Genomic DNA, 17624 nt, shown 5'->3' with positions numbered 1-17624 from the left:
GCAGCCGGCTCTCAGGAGATCAGGATACCCACAGACCTCAAGAGGGCACTGAGCAACCTGCAGATCTGCCCTGAGGACAGCCCAGATGCTCCACACCTGCCCTGGTGCCACCACCTACATCTCCCCATGAGGTCCCACGACCAGCATTGGGCAGATATAGCTTCAGGTCCTCACGGACAGGACTCGTAGACAAGCCAGGCTCCACCTTGTGTGAAAGGACCATATGAACACACCATACCAAGCTCTTACCTGGTAGAAATACGACAATGACTCTTCAGGTCAGCAGCTGTTTCGGCACTCCCCTCCAAGCAAATCCACGCTTAATTGTTGGGATTTTAGGCATATATTTTACTCTCTGAGCAACGAACAAGCTGTATCCACCCAGCTGGGAAACTGGAGGCAACTGGTACTTTGTGAGATTGATCTCTGCGTTTGGTCTTCTGAAACTCAAAACATAGCTGTGAGCAGTGGAAGAAGCAATGGGAAGGTAGGACAACTGCAGGGTTTTAACAAGGACATGAGAAAATTGCCCCTGAAACAAAGGCAGTGCTGCAGCTTTGTGCTCTTCGGACTTGCATCAAAGCTATCGCACTAGTTCGGGTTGAAAGCCAAAAGCTGTAGGTTAGACAAACCCCTGGTATTCACAGTCCCTGGGAAGGTGGGCTGCAGTAACCTCCCAAATGAAATCGGGCAGCTTTTTAATGGCTCATTTTATCAGCAAGCAGCAGCTGAAAAGCAGGTAGAAAGGCATCATTATCCAGGTGAAATGGCCGGGGCCTTCTACAAGCCCTGTAGTAGAGAAAACTCAGAAAAACCTTTCCAAGCGCAAGCCGAGATACAGCATCTGTTATTACGCCACGTCTAATCCTCCCCTTTTGTAACCAAGAATCCCCGGCCTGACACGATCCTCGGAAATTTCTAACAATGCTGCTCTGTAATTGCTGCGGGCTGGAGGCCAAAGGCACCTGCCCTGGCACAGAGATGACTCCTGCAAGGTGAGACAGACCACAAGTACCATTTTATTTAGCAACACCTTGATCATCTTCGAGCTCGCTCCGATTTTGTTTAGCCTGCTGCCATCACAGGGACGAATACTTGCTGGTTCGGCAGAGGGAACGAAGCACAAAGGAGCGATTTGTTGGAGGCCGTTGCAGGAGGCAGGACCGGGGCAGGTGGTGAAGGGGGTCTCATGCACGCCCTTTCCCTGCTTACTCCAAGCCACCCGCGTGGCATTACAGCGAGACCAGCGCAGCACGGATGTTCAAGCTTCTTCCACTGCTTGATGGGCCAGCGAGGTTGCAGAACCCAACTGCTGTCGCCGATTCCCCAGAAGGCAGAGCCTGGGGAGCCGCAGGAGAGGGGATCATTGCCCGCAGGAGGAAAAGAAGCTGTGTCCAACGTGTGCCTAAAGCTCTCCTTCCTTGGGCAATTTCTCAGTCCCTCAGGCATCACGGGAACGTTTCTGGCTATTCAGGGTCCAGAAAGGCTTTGTGAAGTCCCTGCTGTTGCCAGGGGAGGACAGCCCATATGGAGCAGTGACTGCTCAAGGGGAAAAAGACTCAAAAAGCCTGACACAGCCTCAGCTACAGCTGTCTTGTTTCAGTGGGGAAAAAAATAAAGGCACAGTTTATTCTCTTTATCAAGGGCCATCCTGTGAGCACTTCTTACCTTGGCTGGAAACACAGTTCAAACACTTGCATTTCTCAGTGTCCTAAAGCCTGTTTTGTGGAATAGGACAGAAATACAGATAAAAATGAGAGTATAGGAGCTAGGTAACATAGATGATGAAGATGCCTCTTAGAACATCTGCAGGAATTGGTTTCAAGTGGGGCCCATTTATTTGAAAGCTAAAGAAGTTTAGTAATTGTCTAGATGATCGAAACAGAGTTGTGAAGCTCCAGCTGGATTTTCTGCTGGCGTCCAGCCCACAAACCAGTGTGCTTTATCAAGGACAGTGAGCAGAACGCAAACGCAGCAGATCCCTCCCATTTGGATGCTGCCCTGAATCGCACCTTAATATACAGAAACCCCTCTTGAGTCTGGAAATGCCCCAGCGTTTCCAGTACTGCCTACCTCAGGCAACCAGTGCAAAAAAACCCCACCAATGCAACTCTTTTGATGGCCAGTGCAAGAACTCCTTGAGCCTGTGAAGGACTAGGAATGGTGCGGAGATAAACGGTCTCAGGGAGGGACGCAAGAACCGGACGCGCAGACACTCATCTGTCCTCCTCCTCGTCCCTTGTAGGTGATGGTGCCTCAAAACACGGTGGCTGGTGGGAAACACCCACGACGGCTGCCTGCTGGTCCCCCCGCTTTGCAATGGGAGGAAAGGGGCAGCACCGAGGCACCGGTGCGCAGAGCGGAGCGGTGGCACAGAGTGAGCTGCGAGAGCGCAGCTCTTTGAGGCACCGTCCTCGGTAAGCCATCGTCCTCCGGCTCTGGCGTCTCTGCGCCTCCCACAGCATCCCTGCGTCATCGGGCCAGCGAAAGCTTCCTTCAAAGAAAAGACAAAGCACGCAGCTAAAAGATATTCACTTACAGTTTATTTTTGCCTGAAATTATTTCACATCTCTTTGTACACAGCTACAGAACAGTAGTAGTAAACCATTGGTAAAAGCAACAGTGCTAAGGAAAATGTTGGCATAATTTTTCTTTTTTTTTTTTTTTTTTTTTTTTTTCTTCTTTCTTCCCACACTGCATCCGCATACAGTTTGGGATTTGAAGGGGAAAAAAACCTGGCACACTACATGAGTTAAGACTCAATTTCTGTTTCATTTATTTAAAAAAAAAAAAAAAAAGAAAGAAAAAAAAAGAACATGATTTGGGTAGGAGTTGTCTACGTAGCAACAAAGTTAAAAAAAAACAAACAAAAAAAACCAAAAACAAAAGCTTGGCTTCCATTGAATAAGATTAAATATATATATATTTATATATAAAAAATTACATTGGCTGTATGTGAAACCTTGAGGTGCTGAAGAATAAAATAAAGGTGTTAAACAGAGGAAAAACTTTTTTTTGTTTTGTTTTTTTTTAAATAAGCAGCTCTGTACAATGAAGGCTCATTATGAAAAAAAAAGTCAACAGCATAGTTATAAAAGAAACCACAATTTTTAAAAAATCATCTTCTAAGCAATTGTGGAATTTGAAAAATGTAGCAGTCACATTTACAGACAGGTCAGAGCTATCGGATCAGCAACAACGCTATTTTTTCAGTCTCCCCAGAGGAACATGCAGAACAATGCGTGCACAGAACAGGTAGGGGGAGGGAGGGGAGGAGGGGGAAAAAAATAGAAAAAGCTGGTGCACAAAATGGAGGGAGAGCTTTTTTTTCTCTTTTTGAAATATCGGACGTAAACAGAAAACAACCGAGGCAATCTGTAAAATCTACAGAGTTTTGCGAATAGCCCATGGGCAAAATAAACAACGTCTTTTCCCCATCTCCCATCTTTAAACCTGACATGGTTTGAAAGACTAAAAGAAAGTTTTCAGACTTCGGAAGGAAATGTGACTTTTATTAATCCCTGCACTCCCTCCCCCACAACCATACCCCCCTTGATAGATATTTTCCTTCCTGTTTGATGTTTGAGGCATTTTGAAATCAAAAAGACAACGCAATGACTGTTGTGACAGAGAGGGAGTATAATACAGTATGCGTTACTAAAAGGCAATTCTTCAAGGAGGACATTTCCTTTTAAAAAAAAAAACAACAACAAGACAGCAAACTAGTTTATACAGTACTATACGCAAAAAAAGGGTAAAAGAATTAACAATTCATAAATAAAAGACAGGTCCCAGACCTGTTATTTGTGAACCATTTTCTTAAATAGGTGCATTATGTAAATCTTATGTACAACAAAATTACTTTGCATAACAACTGCAAGGACACGGGGGAGGTGAAAATCTTATCAGTTTTGGTTTTCTTCTCTTGAGATTTTTGTAAGTTTGATTTTTCTGGAGCAAAACTGGTGAAAGAGGAGTTCTGACTGGATGGGTGCCAGCCAAGGAAACCCAGGTAAATAATGACAAAGGAATATATTTTTTTTTCTCCACACGGCATAAAACACAAAGGCAAATAAAATCCACAAAGGTGTTTTTTTCCTCTTTATAATCCTCTTGCTGCTACGAAGTCTTTTTTTTTTTTTTCCTTCCTTTTCGATTTAAATTATGTTGATTCTGAAATCACAAAGCTGAAAGAATCCAGCTGGGTCCAGGCTTGCCCCGTCCCCCCGACACACACAACGCCACTCCTCTACCCCACAACCACGACTCCTACCACCAAGTCCCAGGACTCACTGCTCTACAGGTATTAGCCAAAAGTTATTTTCTGGTTTGTTTTTCTCTGTTTGTTTTAAAAATCTTTTCCTTCTCATGAGAAGCAAAAGAGAAGAGTTGGAGGCAGGGAGAGTTCACCATGCTTCGGTGTAGCGGACATCCACCTCTTTCAGATTGGGTAGTTTAGCCTGTGGGGAGGGTAGGAAAAGGTCACAATTAATAACACACATTCAGGACTCAGGAAAAAAGTTCCCGTCAAATCTGTACCGTCAGCAAACTGGGAGGATTGATCTATTGGCCACAAACTGCAGGAAGATGCGCTACGACCTCAACCCTGCAGAGTACCAGTGCCGAGGTCAGCTGTGAGCTGAAGCATACAGGTGTTAATGAAGGAACAAGATGCTGAGCCTTTACAGACACACAAGACTAAGTCACACCTGCAGCAAAAACGAGTGGCTCTAGTAAAACCTATGCACCAACGATCAGGTCCGGATCAGACCCCAATCTTCATTTTTTATACAAATGCTTAGCAAAATTTGTTTGTCAAACTCCAGCCGTGAAGGCAGTGGACTCAAACTGCAGGAGCCAGCCACATGTTCCTTCTTCAGCCTCCACACCAAGTCATTGCTTGATTTTTCCCTCCATGTATTAAAAAAATTTGGAGAGTGTTAGCAACGTTCGGTGTCTTTGTGGTCTTCCCTTCCATAAATCCACTACATTTGGACGTATTATTCCTGAATTACCCTGCGCGAGGCAGATGGGAATCGGTTGTTTGCACTGTTCCTTCTTGTCGATCCCGTTTCCATGCTCTCTGACCATAATTGTATGGCTAATTCTCTCAAAACAAACAAACACGCTTAATTAGGCTAGGGCATAATTGAGGAGTTGGAAGTTTCTAGGAGTCATTATTACCTCACTCCTTGATTTATGTGCACGCATATTTTGATAAGAGCTAGTCATAATCCTACAGACACTGCCAGCAAATAATTTTTCAGTTAGGCAATAATGACTTCAGTAGTGGGTGTTTATTTATTGTCTGGTTCAGCCTGCCTGGTACATATGTGGGTGTCTGTGTGTGTGTGCAAGCGTGTTTAGTGGGGTGGGGGATGGAGTGGAGAGGAAATGTCACCACTGGCTTGTGCCCCAAATGCTCTCGCAGACCAAGGGGAGAAGGAAAGATTTGTATCAAAAATACGTTCTTTGAAGTCTGAGCTGTTCTCAACAGACCTACAACCATGTGCCCCAGGGAAAGAAACCCTCCCTTTGAACACACACAGAGCTCTAAAAAAATGGCCACTGAGACAAATCTCAATGAAAGAGGTGAGAGGGGAAAAAGTGACGCACGCCTGTTTTCTCAGCTTTTTTAATTCTCTACAATCATCGGGACTTTGCTCACAGCCAGTTTTGCTGTTTGCCCTGGCAAGTCACTTTCTTGTGTTGCTGCTAAGGACTGTTAATGCAATACCAGAGCAGAGGGAACCGGTTAGGAAAATATGAGTTTCGGTCTGAAGTTAGTGGCAAAGGGGCTCAGAAGCAGGGGTAGGACTGGAGGAGCCTTTCAATAGACTCAATTTCAGAGCCCTGGGCCAAATACAGCATTGACCTTGATTGTCTGTAAATGCTTGGGGCCTGATACAAGCTCCATTGTGTGAACCCATCTGCAAGCCAGCTGTTAATTCCAAGGACGACTTCTTTGCATATACAATTGTGACACAAGTTTTGAAAACTTAATCTTGAAAAATCCATGCTAGCAGCATTGCAACCGAGTCCCTGGGGGAGCCCTGGCTCCACAGCCAGAACCAAAGATACACATTTGCAGTGAATTTTGAAAGCAGAGCAGTTTCAGGACTTGCCTCAAGTTCGAAACTCAGCGCAAGGTTGTGACCTTTTTGAATAAACCTGGCACAATCTTAAGGTTTCAACACACAAGACAACATAATGTGGAGTTTCATCTTGAGCACTTGTGTTTATAAGGTAAGACTTTGGGAGATGTGACTCATGCAGCACCAGAGTGAAAATAAAGTCCATGTGAAGTCATGAAAGCCAACGCATCTCAGGCAGTCCTTGTCTGAAACCACCTGGGGCCATTCCCCTCCCACAGCTACATTCTAGTTCTTTACACCATTTTGCCTAAGTGATTGTAAATTCACAGTACAAATGGTAACACCAGACACCTTACATGTCAAATTCGGGAACTGAGCTCTTGTGCAGGTGTTTCTGTTTAAAGCCCAGTTCCAGTCCAAGAGGTGTCAAGATAAACTTGCACCTTCCTCAATGCTTTTAATTCTCCCTTTGCATTCTGAATCAAAGCTCCATAATGCTGTTCACCCATGCTACTTTTGGTCCTGTTAACAGTACAGGACATGGCTTTGGAGGTATCCCCTAGATTTTACCTGTCTGTGTATCCTCATCGGAAACAACAAATATGCTCCTACTTACGAAACCTTTACTGTTGCTAGCACTGGCAGAAAGACTCAGTTTCTGATTCCATCTCTCACTCGTTCATTCAGCATATTAAATGTTTCCCGAGTCCATCAAAGCCAGCAACCTCAGAATGCTGTTTTCAGTCATTATCTCTGCAAAATAATCCACTTCACCCTCCTCAGATGATTTTCATGCTACCCACTCTATGGGGCCAGTTCCCTCTGCACTAGGCACTACCGCCAGGTACTTGCTAAATCTGCAAGTCCTCCTGGGCCAGCTACTTCTCATCTTTAGTGGATGCAATTCAGAAATACCTTGAGATCTTCATAGGTATCTGCTGAAAGTTTGGTGCTGTTCATATTTAAACTACACAGGCTCTTCATGGCTAAAAGAGAAAACACACAGATATTTATGATCATGCTGCATTTTCTTAAAATATCAGGCTTACAGTAGGCCAAAGCATAAACAAGACATGACTATGTGCAGCACTCTCAAGAAAAAGCTGAAGAGTGTAAAATATAGATGTACAAATGGATAAACAGCTGTTTGGGCCCTCATCCAGGAAAAAGTCCCCATTTAGGAACGGCCACTAAGCATATGCTTAAGTCCTCTGACTTCAAAGGAGTTCAGGCAACTTCTCGTAATCAGTTTCCTGCACATTATTCTGAATAGTGCCCCTTCTCAGTGCTCTGCATGATGCACGCAGGGGCCATGCTGATCTAGCAGTCCTCCCTCTCCCCTCCCTCCCCCCCATTTCCATTTTAGGCTCCAGTACTTAGCAGAATAGTTTCCTAAGATGAGCCATAACTACTGGCCTGCCTGGCACGTCTGTGTAGGATCAAGCCTATTAAAGGAGCCCTTTAAACCCAATAGAAGAGGTTTATAAAACACTGTTGGATGTAGGAAAGGGTCTCATTCTGGCACACCGACCAGCTCTCAGTGCACAAGGGAATCCTGAATGCTGCTTAGATGGCCCCACTCTGCCTTGCCCTATTTAAATTAAGAATAACGAGAGTTTCACCTCCCCAAAAAAGAAGGAACAAAAAATGCCAGAGAAGGTATGAAACCTGCTGTGCATGGTTGCTAAACTCACTAATAAGTTGCTACATGGCTTTGCAATCTTCCCCTCCTGCACCACAAGGTCAGACTCCCACTCAGAGGGGATACCCACAGGAGGGCACGGGGGAAAAGCCAGGAAGTCCCAGGGCAACAGATCACCATGTGAGATTGAGACAAGTGCCATCAGTAAAGTCAGAGGCAAGAGCTAGAGCACGGTCTGGGACAACAAAGCCCACACTAGGCCACTCAGCGTCGTCAGGCTGAGATCGCCGTCCCACTTCCCCTGCCTGCAGCTGAACGGCTGCTTGAGTGGGCAGGGAGGAGGGAAGTTTAAACCCAAACACAACCACGGCCTGTCCTAAATCCCTGCGGAAACAGCACTGTGGCAGCCAAGAAACCAATCTTCTGTCTGAACCCACGTGAATTCCTCCGACCCCACATAATTTTCCTCCGTAGCTTATTTTGGTCACTTACAACTAAGTGCCAGCAGCCCAGCATCCGTGACAGGAGTCTCGCAGAGGTTGAGCACTTGCAGCATCGTGAGGTGTTCAGATAGAAGCCGCAACCCTGCATCTCCAAACTGTGGGGCGCAAGCAAAGTTGTTTTCAAACAATGCATGAACATCATGTGCAAGTACCTCAGTGCAAACAGGGCACATTAAAACGAGGTTTGCAGATGAGCCCTCAAAGCCACACTTGGATTGTTTACCGCAATCTCAAATGACAGGAGAGAAAGCAAATAGTTTTATCCCTATTTTGCAGATGGGGGACAGAAAAATTAAGTGACTTGTGTGCACTTAACCGCAGGCCATCATTTAATTAGAACGGTGCCTTTGAAGTCTGGACTTTGTATGAGAGAGCTCCCACCCAGGCTATATAAGATGGTTATGGCAGTCTCAGCCAGTTCCCGACCACATCACAAAAAACCCCAACCATAACGCAAGTGGTATTAATTAGCTATTTTGGTCTCAAGAACAATGTACTATTGATTGGTAATTGTTCTATTGACCCACTTCGTTTCTGCTGTTTCTAAATTCTAGATTAATGGAAACCAGGATATCGCAAAATAAAATGGAATCTAAACTCGTATGATTTTTTTTTTTTAAATAATAATTTAAAAAAATCATACAAGAAGCAGGCTCTTTGTCCAGTGAAATCAAACTCATTTTGAACAAGAAGCATCAAAGTTTTCAAATTCAAAAGTTACATTGTTAGGACAAATCTGGAGGAGATACAAGACAGTCTTAAAACAAGCAAGCAATCAGATTCTACTTCATATTCCCCACACAAAAAGAGGAAATTTCTGAGATACAAAAGTAGTTAGGAAAACAAAACAAGATATTTACATGACATTTGAGTGAAAAAAAAAATGCTGCTTTTTGTGGTTGCACTGAGAATACTCATATTTTCAGCGAGCACTACAAATACGTGCTAACAGAAAATGGGGAAAACCTATTCAGTGGAGAATCTCAGAGACCAAAACCAGCAGGGAAATGTAGAAGAAAAATTTAATTTTAAAAGCTCTTTCAATTAACAGCTGAATAATTTATTCAGTTAACTTGGCCTCTTTTTGCTTACAAAATAACCACATTCTCATTATAGTTTCCTTCTATTTATTCACTATTTTAGTTTCTTTCTGTTGCTGTTGTTTTTAAAGAAATTCTGGTTGATCAGCATTCAGGGCAATTCACTGCCTGCACTGCATAGACTCTGTGTTTTGCTTGACCAGATGAGCTGCACAGCATTATTTTTTTCATCCTAAATGAGTGAAAGCATAAGCACTTCTCAGATGAACAGCAGCACATGTACTGTAAAGTACACAGTATCAACAATGCCTAACTGGTACATTCAACCCAAGAAAACAGCAACCCTTTTATAATTAAAAATAAAATAAAATTTAAAAAATTAAAAAAAAAAAAAAGAAAAAAAGAAAAAAGAAGGAAGAAAAATCAGCCTCCAAGACGAGCTAGACCATAGAAAGGCCCTGTAAAAATAGGATGAGGACAAACTCATTCTAAGCAAGCCTCTTCACACACTCTTCTCTTGCTGACGTAATGTGAAATTTCAGAATTAGTCAGCATTGGTTCCCACTCTGAGTTTCAGCCTGCAAAGCACTTACCTGAGTTGACCACAGGTTCAGCTGCTTGAGTGAAGGCAGTTTAATGAGGTGCTCAGCACAAGCACTTGTCACATTGGTAAAGGCCAGGCTGAGGTTTTCCAAATTTCCAAAAGATCCCGAGCTTAACAAGCGGGCCAGGTCCGCATCCTGCAAGCAAAGAACAGATTGATAAGCAAAATTATTGACTACTCAGCCTGCAATCATCTGCAGTGGTGCCACTGATAGTGTTAACGAGCAAGAGCTGCACAATTATACTACTCATTTACAGTAATAGAGAACCACATAGAGAAATTTCTGCTTGTTTGGCAAGCAGCTGGGCTCTTGTGGCAGCACTACTTCACACACGCTGGGAAAAATGTGTTCAGACATTAGGACAAAAAGTTTTCTTTGCATGTGTATCCTTATGAGACACGAAGGCTTCAGTGTCAGAACAAACATTGAAGATGGGTCTTTTAACTTAATGAAGATTTCACCGCAAGTTCTGGATCCAAACTGTGTTCAGGACAGTTACCTGGCCTCAGTGGAGTTAGTCTGGGTTTACACCAGGTTTAACTGCAACAATGATGTGTCTCTTTCAGACTTCCATGTCTAAGATCCAGAATTGAACATTGTGAAGTCTGCTTTTTTAATGCAAAATTCTGTCCCCAAATCTACCATTAGATCCTACTGTAAATTCCAAATCTGCACACCAGTATAAATCTGACAGTCCAACGCTTGTACTGCCGTTGGAAACGGCTGCACAAACCCAAGAGCAGAAATGTGCCCTTACTTGTGTAAACAAGTTGGTTGACAGAGGAAGTGGAATGGCTCCCCTCTCGACTGACCAAAACCACTGTGCCACATGGCAAACATAAATCAAGTGTTTAAATATGGAAAGATAAAGTTTGTTTTTCTATTGACATGATTAACTTACTGTGGATTTGGATGGCAGCGTTAACCTTGTGGGACCACCTTTTCTTTGCTGTAAGAGAGAAGACATTTTGGTCAAACAAGTTGCCATTCTACATTTCAGACCAACTGCAGTATAGCAAGCTCTTCACTAGAGCAAACCCTGCTCCAATTTCAAAGCTCCTCAGCAGCTCTTCCACCTCTTCTCTGCTTTTTCTGCACTACCAGATTTTTTTCTGAGTGTGCTACCCAGGGGACATCCACTAACCACAGCTAGTGGTCTTCGTGCCATGGGTCAGCATTTTGTCTGATTCGGCCTGCCATTATTTGGTTACTTTAAAGGAAACAGCCTTAAAATGCTGGACTAAGATAGCAAAGAGGGTGAGACTGTGCAGCTGATAAATCATTTGTTTGACTCCAAAAAAAGCATATACTTTTCAGGCTGGGAGCAGGGGTTAAGGAAGACAAATATAAATGTGAAAGAGGGAAGAGGAAGATTGTGGGTACGTTTGTGTACGTGAAAATGTGCTAATGAGAGCATGTCTATCTTCAGTCTGTAGATCCTGTCTTTAAAATCAGGAAAAAATATTTTTTTCTCATAGGCTCTAGCTCTGAGAACTAGACCTAAAGACCATCTCAGTGAAATGTTGTGAATGTCAAAGCATTAAGAAATGCTGGCCAGTACTAGAACCATTTGCTACTCATATGTCAAAAGGTGGCAGAATTTGACAAGCTGACTTGTAAGATCTTAAGACAGCAGGATTTCACCTTTATTCTTTCACACAGATTCTAAGCAGGTTATTGAATATCATCCATAAACATAGTATGGGATTAGACACATCAGTAAATATCACACAGTATATATATTCACAGTAAAATCCTCCAAATACTGCTCCCATCCTGTTGTTAACTGGGAATTTCACACCCTGCTTGTCTTTCTTTTGTGCCTCCATTTCTGGAGAGTACAGACCGCAATGTGCTATGGCAATACTGCATGCAGGGCGACATACCAGCTCTTTTAACTCCCTCTGCCTGTCACACAGCTGTTCATACATTCTCTTTCCCACGTCTGTGCTTTCCAGGGTAGAGATGATCTGGAGCTGGGTGTCGTTATTATCGATGATGTTGTATTCCAGCATCAAACACAAAATCTAGCAGCAGAATGAAAGAAGAGTGGTCACTGCAGTGCTTACATTCAATTTCTTCCAAATTACACTGGGCATGCTAGTTTAAATTACTGGGTAGGTTTTTAGAGCATGCAGTATGCAGGCTAGATTAGAGGATCTTAGCAACATTTACTGACCTTCCAACACAAGAAACCAATTTTTTATTCGTAAAGAATGAACTCTAATCTCTGAAAGTCAGCCTATCTATCCTGTCTTCCATTAGTGCTCATTCTTTCTGACTGAGAGGTGCAATTACTTTGCATCAGTCCTGGAAGATGGCTTCATGCCACAGCCCTCTTCAGAACAGGTACAATCGATCCAGTATTTCCCAGGTACACCGGCTAGACTGCAGATTGGCAGACTTGGGACATTACATATGAGCAGTAGAGCCAAGCAGTTCCCTAAGTGCTGGATTTTCTGTCCCTAAGTGCTGGGGTTTCTGTGCAAGCAGAATGCATGTGAAGTGTATCCAGTCTGTAAGGCAGGATGGGGAAAGGCCAGAGAGGCTCTGAGAGATGATGATGCTGGGAACTCGCCGCTGTGGCCAGGACACCCTCCATCTCATAGGGAACATGCCCGACTCGTCCCTGGGGAAGGGTCTGCCAGGAGCAAGTTATAGACACCAGGGAATGATTCCAGTGGGTCACATGGGCTTAGGACACAAGCTGCTTTCTCCATGCTGCCTTTCCTTTTCAGCTACATATCATGCCATTGCAATTAAAATGCAAAGTTTTTATTCCCTCCATAATTTTAATTATTTTTAATGAAAAAAAATATCAAGCAACATTATATTCAAATTCATGCAGCACGCTCTTTTATTTACTGGATTAAATTAGCATGCACAGATCACATTTATCAAGAAACTTCTCTAAAGAAACCCAGAAAAATATGTATAAACTATTAGTGCAACAACAATAACCAATCATAAGCACACAAAAATGCGTGTTAATGGAAGTAAATAAGGTTTTGTAAATGCACTTCTTGCGCACTGCTCATTTTGCAGGTGGCAAGACAAGCATCAGGCATTTAATCATGGAAAAACCTGTGGTTCAGAATTCTGACCCCTCGTCACAGTCTATACCATCAGGGCCATTTATTTCCCATCTTAGCCTCTCCAACTGAATTATAGCAAACAACCTCTCTCTCCAAAAATTCTTGCACCCACCTGTCATGTAATTCACATTCATATCTGCGGAACAACAATACTCTGTTCCACTTAAGAGAAACACAACTGCCCACTGCTGGTGTTTGACATGACACAAACCTGAACTCGGCTTCTTTAGTTCCACTAGATCTAATTCTGGGAAAGGCAGTGTGAAACCGCATCTGAATACTGCTCGTAAACCTATGACTATGTATGTTTAGGGCTTACCTCTACCATCGTCTGGTTACCCCTCAAAGCCAGTAGCATGCAAGGTCCTAATTTATTTTCAGCCAGTGAAAGCAGGAACTTCTTTGTTTTATAGCAGGATCCCATTAAAATATGAACCTATTTGAGAAACAGAGCTAAAATTAGAGGTGTAAGCCTAAGAAACACATATACCTCTGGAAGGGACGTTGTTACGCAGTCAAACAAAGGTAAGTATTTGCAACAAACCTAAAGAAAAGGAGGCCCTCATTACTATTATGGTTGCAGTCTCTCAACAGCTTTATTGCTGATTGAAGTGACTTTTTGAGAAAGGTGATGCCTAGTAAGATCTGAGGGAGCGGGTAGTTTTCCTCCATAAAGGAGCTCAGCTGACAGCCCAGAGGCCTGATATAGGCTCCCCAGGAAACATCACAGCAGCTGTGCAATTGCCCCCATCCCTAGTAACATGATGAACCCAGCCCCAGGGGAACCACAGGAGATTTTGCTTTTGCATCTGTTTGCGGTTCAGTTTCTCTGGAAATGCCAGCTGGTGAGCAAGGGTTGTGTGGGCTGGATGTCTAGGGAAAAGGCAGTGGTGCTGGCAATCTGCTGGCTGAACACTAGCCTTGGTTAAGGGGTGGTGACAGACAAAATCCCCTTTTCAGAATGAACAGACAGGAGCTGACTGGGAAAGGACAGAGTGCCTTAAGAAAATCCAGCAGTCCTGAGCCCTAAGTCAGAGATGACTTCATGTGTTTTCATGCTCTTGGGTCATTATCTTGCTTTCCCTTTTGCTCAGTTTTCCCTGAAAGGAAAGAAACGCTGAGAACACTGCCTGAGTAAGACTCCTTTGAGTCCACTAGCTGACACAAAAGTGTCCTGCAGACTCTCTCCTAGCTCCAGAAAGCATTAGATGGTATCACATAGTAACACCTATGGCAGAAATGCAAAGCCACTTGTAGAAATCAAATATAACAGTGTCTTCTCACAAAAGAGGTTGGCAATATTCTTTCCCATTTAAAAGCCCTAGAGATTAGCTGCAGAGAATTTCAGGTTCCTAGCTGAAAGTCTTATTTTATGGCCCAGACGGCTGATTCACCAGCTTGCTGGCAGAGCACTATGTGAGAATTTATAGTTTCCAATGACCTGGGCAGTAAGAGCTCCATTATGTAGACTCAACATCAATACTACTCTACAATAAGCTTGTAAATACGTTCTGTGGTCCCCTTGGTTCATGGTATTGCCTGGAGTATGTTCAATACTGCTGAAAATATCACAACCACACCATGATGGAGACAATTCTATGCAGAACATGCGCTACCATGCAATTCTGCCTCATGGCTTCATTAGCAGCAAGGCCTTTAGAAAAACACAAAATGTTTTTTTCTTAAGTATCCATCAGCTCAGGTGGCCTTTAAAAACAGTAAGCTTCAAGCCAAAAAGGATTTCATTTCATCCAGTTATCATTTGTTATCAAATGTTATCATTAAGCTTTTTTGGAGGTTTTTTTGAGCAATGGAAAATACTGACGCTAACACTAATGTAAGGTCCATCTAAGAACAGGATGTTTTTCAAACTTTATGGTTAGTCGTTAGCAGCTCTTTAAGTATTTATCAACATCCTTACAAAGGGCACAGAGTACTGCATATTAATGTGTGTTAGCATTGTGCTTTCTCACGCACGCCATCTCCTGATGCTCATAAATATCTTGGACCACAAAAGCTCTCAGCAGAAATGATATAGTTCTGAAGAAATTTTCTTTTCAAACATAAAAAGACATAGAATCAGTGAAGAGGGATGAAACCTTTTGTGAAACCATTATCTGTTTCAAAGGCATCTGATCCATGTGAAGTTAAATTAACAGTATAGACAGACATGCATGTTCTTTATGTCCCAAAATGTTTAGCATGTGGGAGATGCACAAAGTGTAGATCCCCCTGACAGTCACTTCACTGTATACCCAACAGCCACCATCAACAAATGTTTTTCCCCTTACCAGGGAAAGGAAGTAATATCATTTTCATCTTACTGGCTATATGGAGAATTAAGACACAGTGAGACCTACGTGACTTGACCCAGGTTGCACAGGAAGACAGTGCCAGCATCAGTGATTAAAACCTGTTATTTTCTGTCTAGTCCTTCTAAGAGTTACAAAAGAAATAACTTGTGGGAAATGGAATGCTGGTTTCTAATTATACCTCGCCACAACAATGTAACTGGGCAGGAAACTGATAACACTTTTTTGTATCTATCTATCCATCCTTTGATTAATTCAGTATTACTGTTGTTTTTAAATTCCAGGGTAGCCTATAAATGGAAACTATAGGTGTGGATGTGCAGAACAGCCTGTCTCCCCTGTCTGCCAGTATTCCATATTCTCTGAGAGTTTTTTTGTACAGACACACAAACACACATATTTATAAATATATACATACATACACACATATGCATATACATATATACATGCAGGGTTTTGTGCATTACATCACCACTGAAAAAACACGCCGAAGTTCAAAAAGAGAAACCTAATGTGTTAACCAAATTGCAACTGCAAGGAAGTGCAATGGATTTGGTGATACAAAGATTTAGATTTCCTGGTAAACACTTGTGGTTTACAGAACTACGATTTTGATAATTTTTTGACAAAAGCAAGTAAATTTTGTTACTGTCAACTACGCATTAGCTACTTACTGCAAAGAAGTTACTAAACTCACATTATTGCAGACACGTACCATACTGGCAAACAGCTCTCCATCATCATCACATGCCACTCCTCCAGGGCTGTAGAGCTGGAACCAGCCGTCTTTGCCAGCCCGCACACTCAGCAAACATGAGTGGACCTGCCAAAAAGAGAAGACATTGGGAAGGTTACAGTTCCTGCCAATAATCACCAGCGTCTCCCACACTGGGCCAAAAGAAGTAACTCTGCAAAACTGGGGACTGCTGGAAATATCATGGTTAATATTCCCATCTACAGAGCTGCAGGCAAGTCTCCACTCACAGAATCCATTTTTTCAGTACAAACAAGGAGGGAAGCTGTATCATCACTAATTGCATGGCCTTTTTCATTCCCTTTACACAAATCAAACACAAAATGGCTCTAATCTAGAGCAGCTCCTTTCACTTGGAAAAAAACAACAACCACCAAAAAACAAAGACTCAAATTTCTGAGCTTCTGGCATTTTCCCCCCCATCCTCCCAGCATGTGTGTCTATACTTCTGATGTGATCTGCATACCAAACGCAGTGGCTGATGGCTTGCTCATTCCAATCATTAAAAATTGCTGTTACTCCTGCTGTAATAAAACTTGACCAGAGTCAGGGTGAAGGAAGTCCACAAGGAAAATTCAACAGGGATACATAAGAAGAACTGGCACCAGTGAGCAACCATTAGTCTAAATTTTGCCCACTGTAGAGATTAATATATTTAGTCCCACTGTTTAACAGAGGAGTCATAATTAAGCATTTTTTTTCCTTTTTCTTTTTTTTTTTTCTTTTTTTTTTTTTCATGCCTTTTTCTTTTTTTTTTCCCCTTGAAGGGACAGATGTTCTATTTCAATTTTTGAGGGGTGTGGTGGGGAGGTAAAGTCCATGCTCTTTCCTTTGGGCATGTAACACCAGTGACATGAAATCCTGGTGCCATTCTAAGACAATAAGGTCTCTCTTATCTGTCAAGGATGACTACTGCTCACAAAGGCTAGAACCATGAAAACCAGGAGTTCTGGGCAATGATGATGATGACACAGCCTCCTCACCCACAGTCTGGGGAAACTTTCTTCCCTTTATGCCAACACCAAAAATTAATATGGATGAGAGGTTCCCTCTGACTCAGCCAAAGCTGATGATGTTGAACAAGCTACATGTGCAGCTATGAAGCAGTCAGCCACCATGAGGCTACAGCTACGCACTCATTCCAGTAACACACCTCCCACCCCCTTTCTCCTGCTAATTCATGGGAATTATGGTCATTTGCACACAATGCAACTGAAACGCAGCTAAAGAAAACCCATTATTTTGTAAGCTGTATGGATCCATGGATTTCACTTCCCTTTTTTTGTACGGAAGATGAAAAGCTCTGAGAGATTCAACAGAGCGGGCAAATCTTGCTGGTTGCAGTTTACTGCAGAGCAAGGACATCAACTGATGCCAGACAAGGAGGTCGCAATACATGTTTATACATAAGGCAAGAAACCATTCATACTAAGACCGTGTGCCCTAAGTCGCTATTACTCCCTAAGAGACTTAAGCACAGCCAAACTACACAATGTTTTGAAACAAACTACTTAAGGAGAGATCTGAACAAGTGTACTTGCAATCCCTCCAATTAATACTCTGTGTAAACTGGCAATA

General features: G+C 42.8%; 1 protein-coding gene across 4 annotated transcripts in view; it reads right to left on the bottom strand.

The window, feature by feature from the left end:
- Window positions 1-2521: 2521 nt before the first annotated feature.
- Window positions 2522-17624, bottom strand: part of CMIP (c-Maf inducing protein) — a 139953-nt gene continuing 124850 nt past the window's right edge. For 2 of the 4 annotated variants that reach the window (XM_072872847.1, XM_072872850.1), the window contains exons 14-21: window positions 15990-16115; window positions 13300-13416; window positions 11772-11912; window positions 10787-10834; window positions 9874-10020; window positions 8230-8335; window positions 7011-7081; window positions 2522-4460 (exon numbers count right to left, since the gene is read on the bottom strand). In XM_072872847.1, the coding sequence (XP_072728948.1) occupies window positions 4407-4460; window positions 7011-7081; window positions 8230-8335; window positions 9874-10020; window positions 10787-10834; window positions 11772-11912; window positions 13300-13416; window positions 15990-16115 (810 nt within the window). In that variant the 3' untranslated portion in view covers window positions 2522-4406. The remainder of the gene's footprint in view (window positions 4461-7010; window positions 7082-8229; window positions 8336-9873; window positions 10021-10786; window positions 10835-11771; window positions 11913-13299; window positions 13417-15989; window positions 16116-17624) is intronic. The other 2 variants (XM_072872848.1, XM_072872851.1) reach the window with 1 other exon arrangement.

Source organism: Ciconia boyciana, chromosome 9, assembly GCF_034638445.1.
Source record: "Ciconia boyciana chromosome 9, ASM3463844v1, whole genome shotgun sequence".
Lineage (NCBI taxonomy): Eukaryota > Metazoa > Chordata > Aves > Ciconiiformes > Ciconiidae > Ciconia > Ciconia boyciana.
The sequence above is the reverse complement of the archived record's forward strand: the minus strand, read 5'-3'. Positions and strand labels throughout refer to the sequence as shown.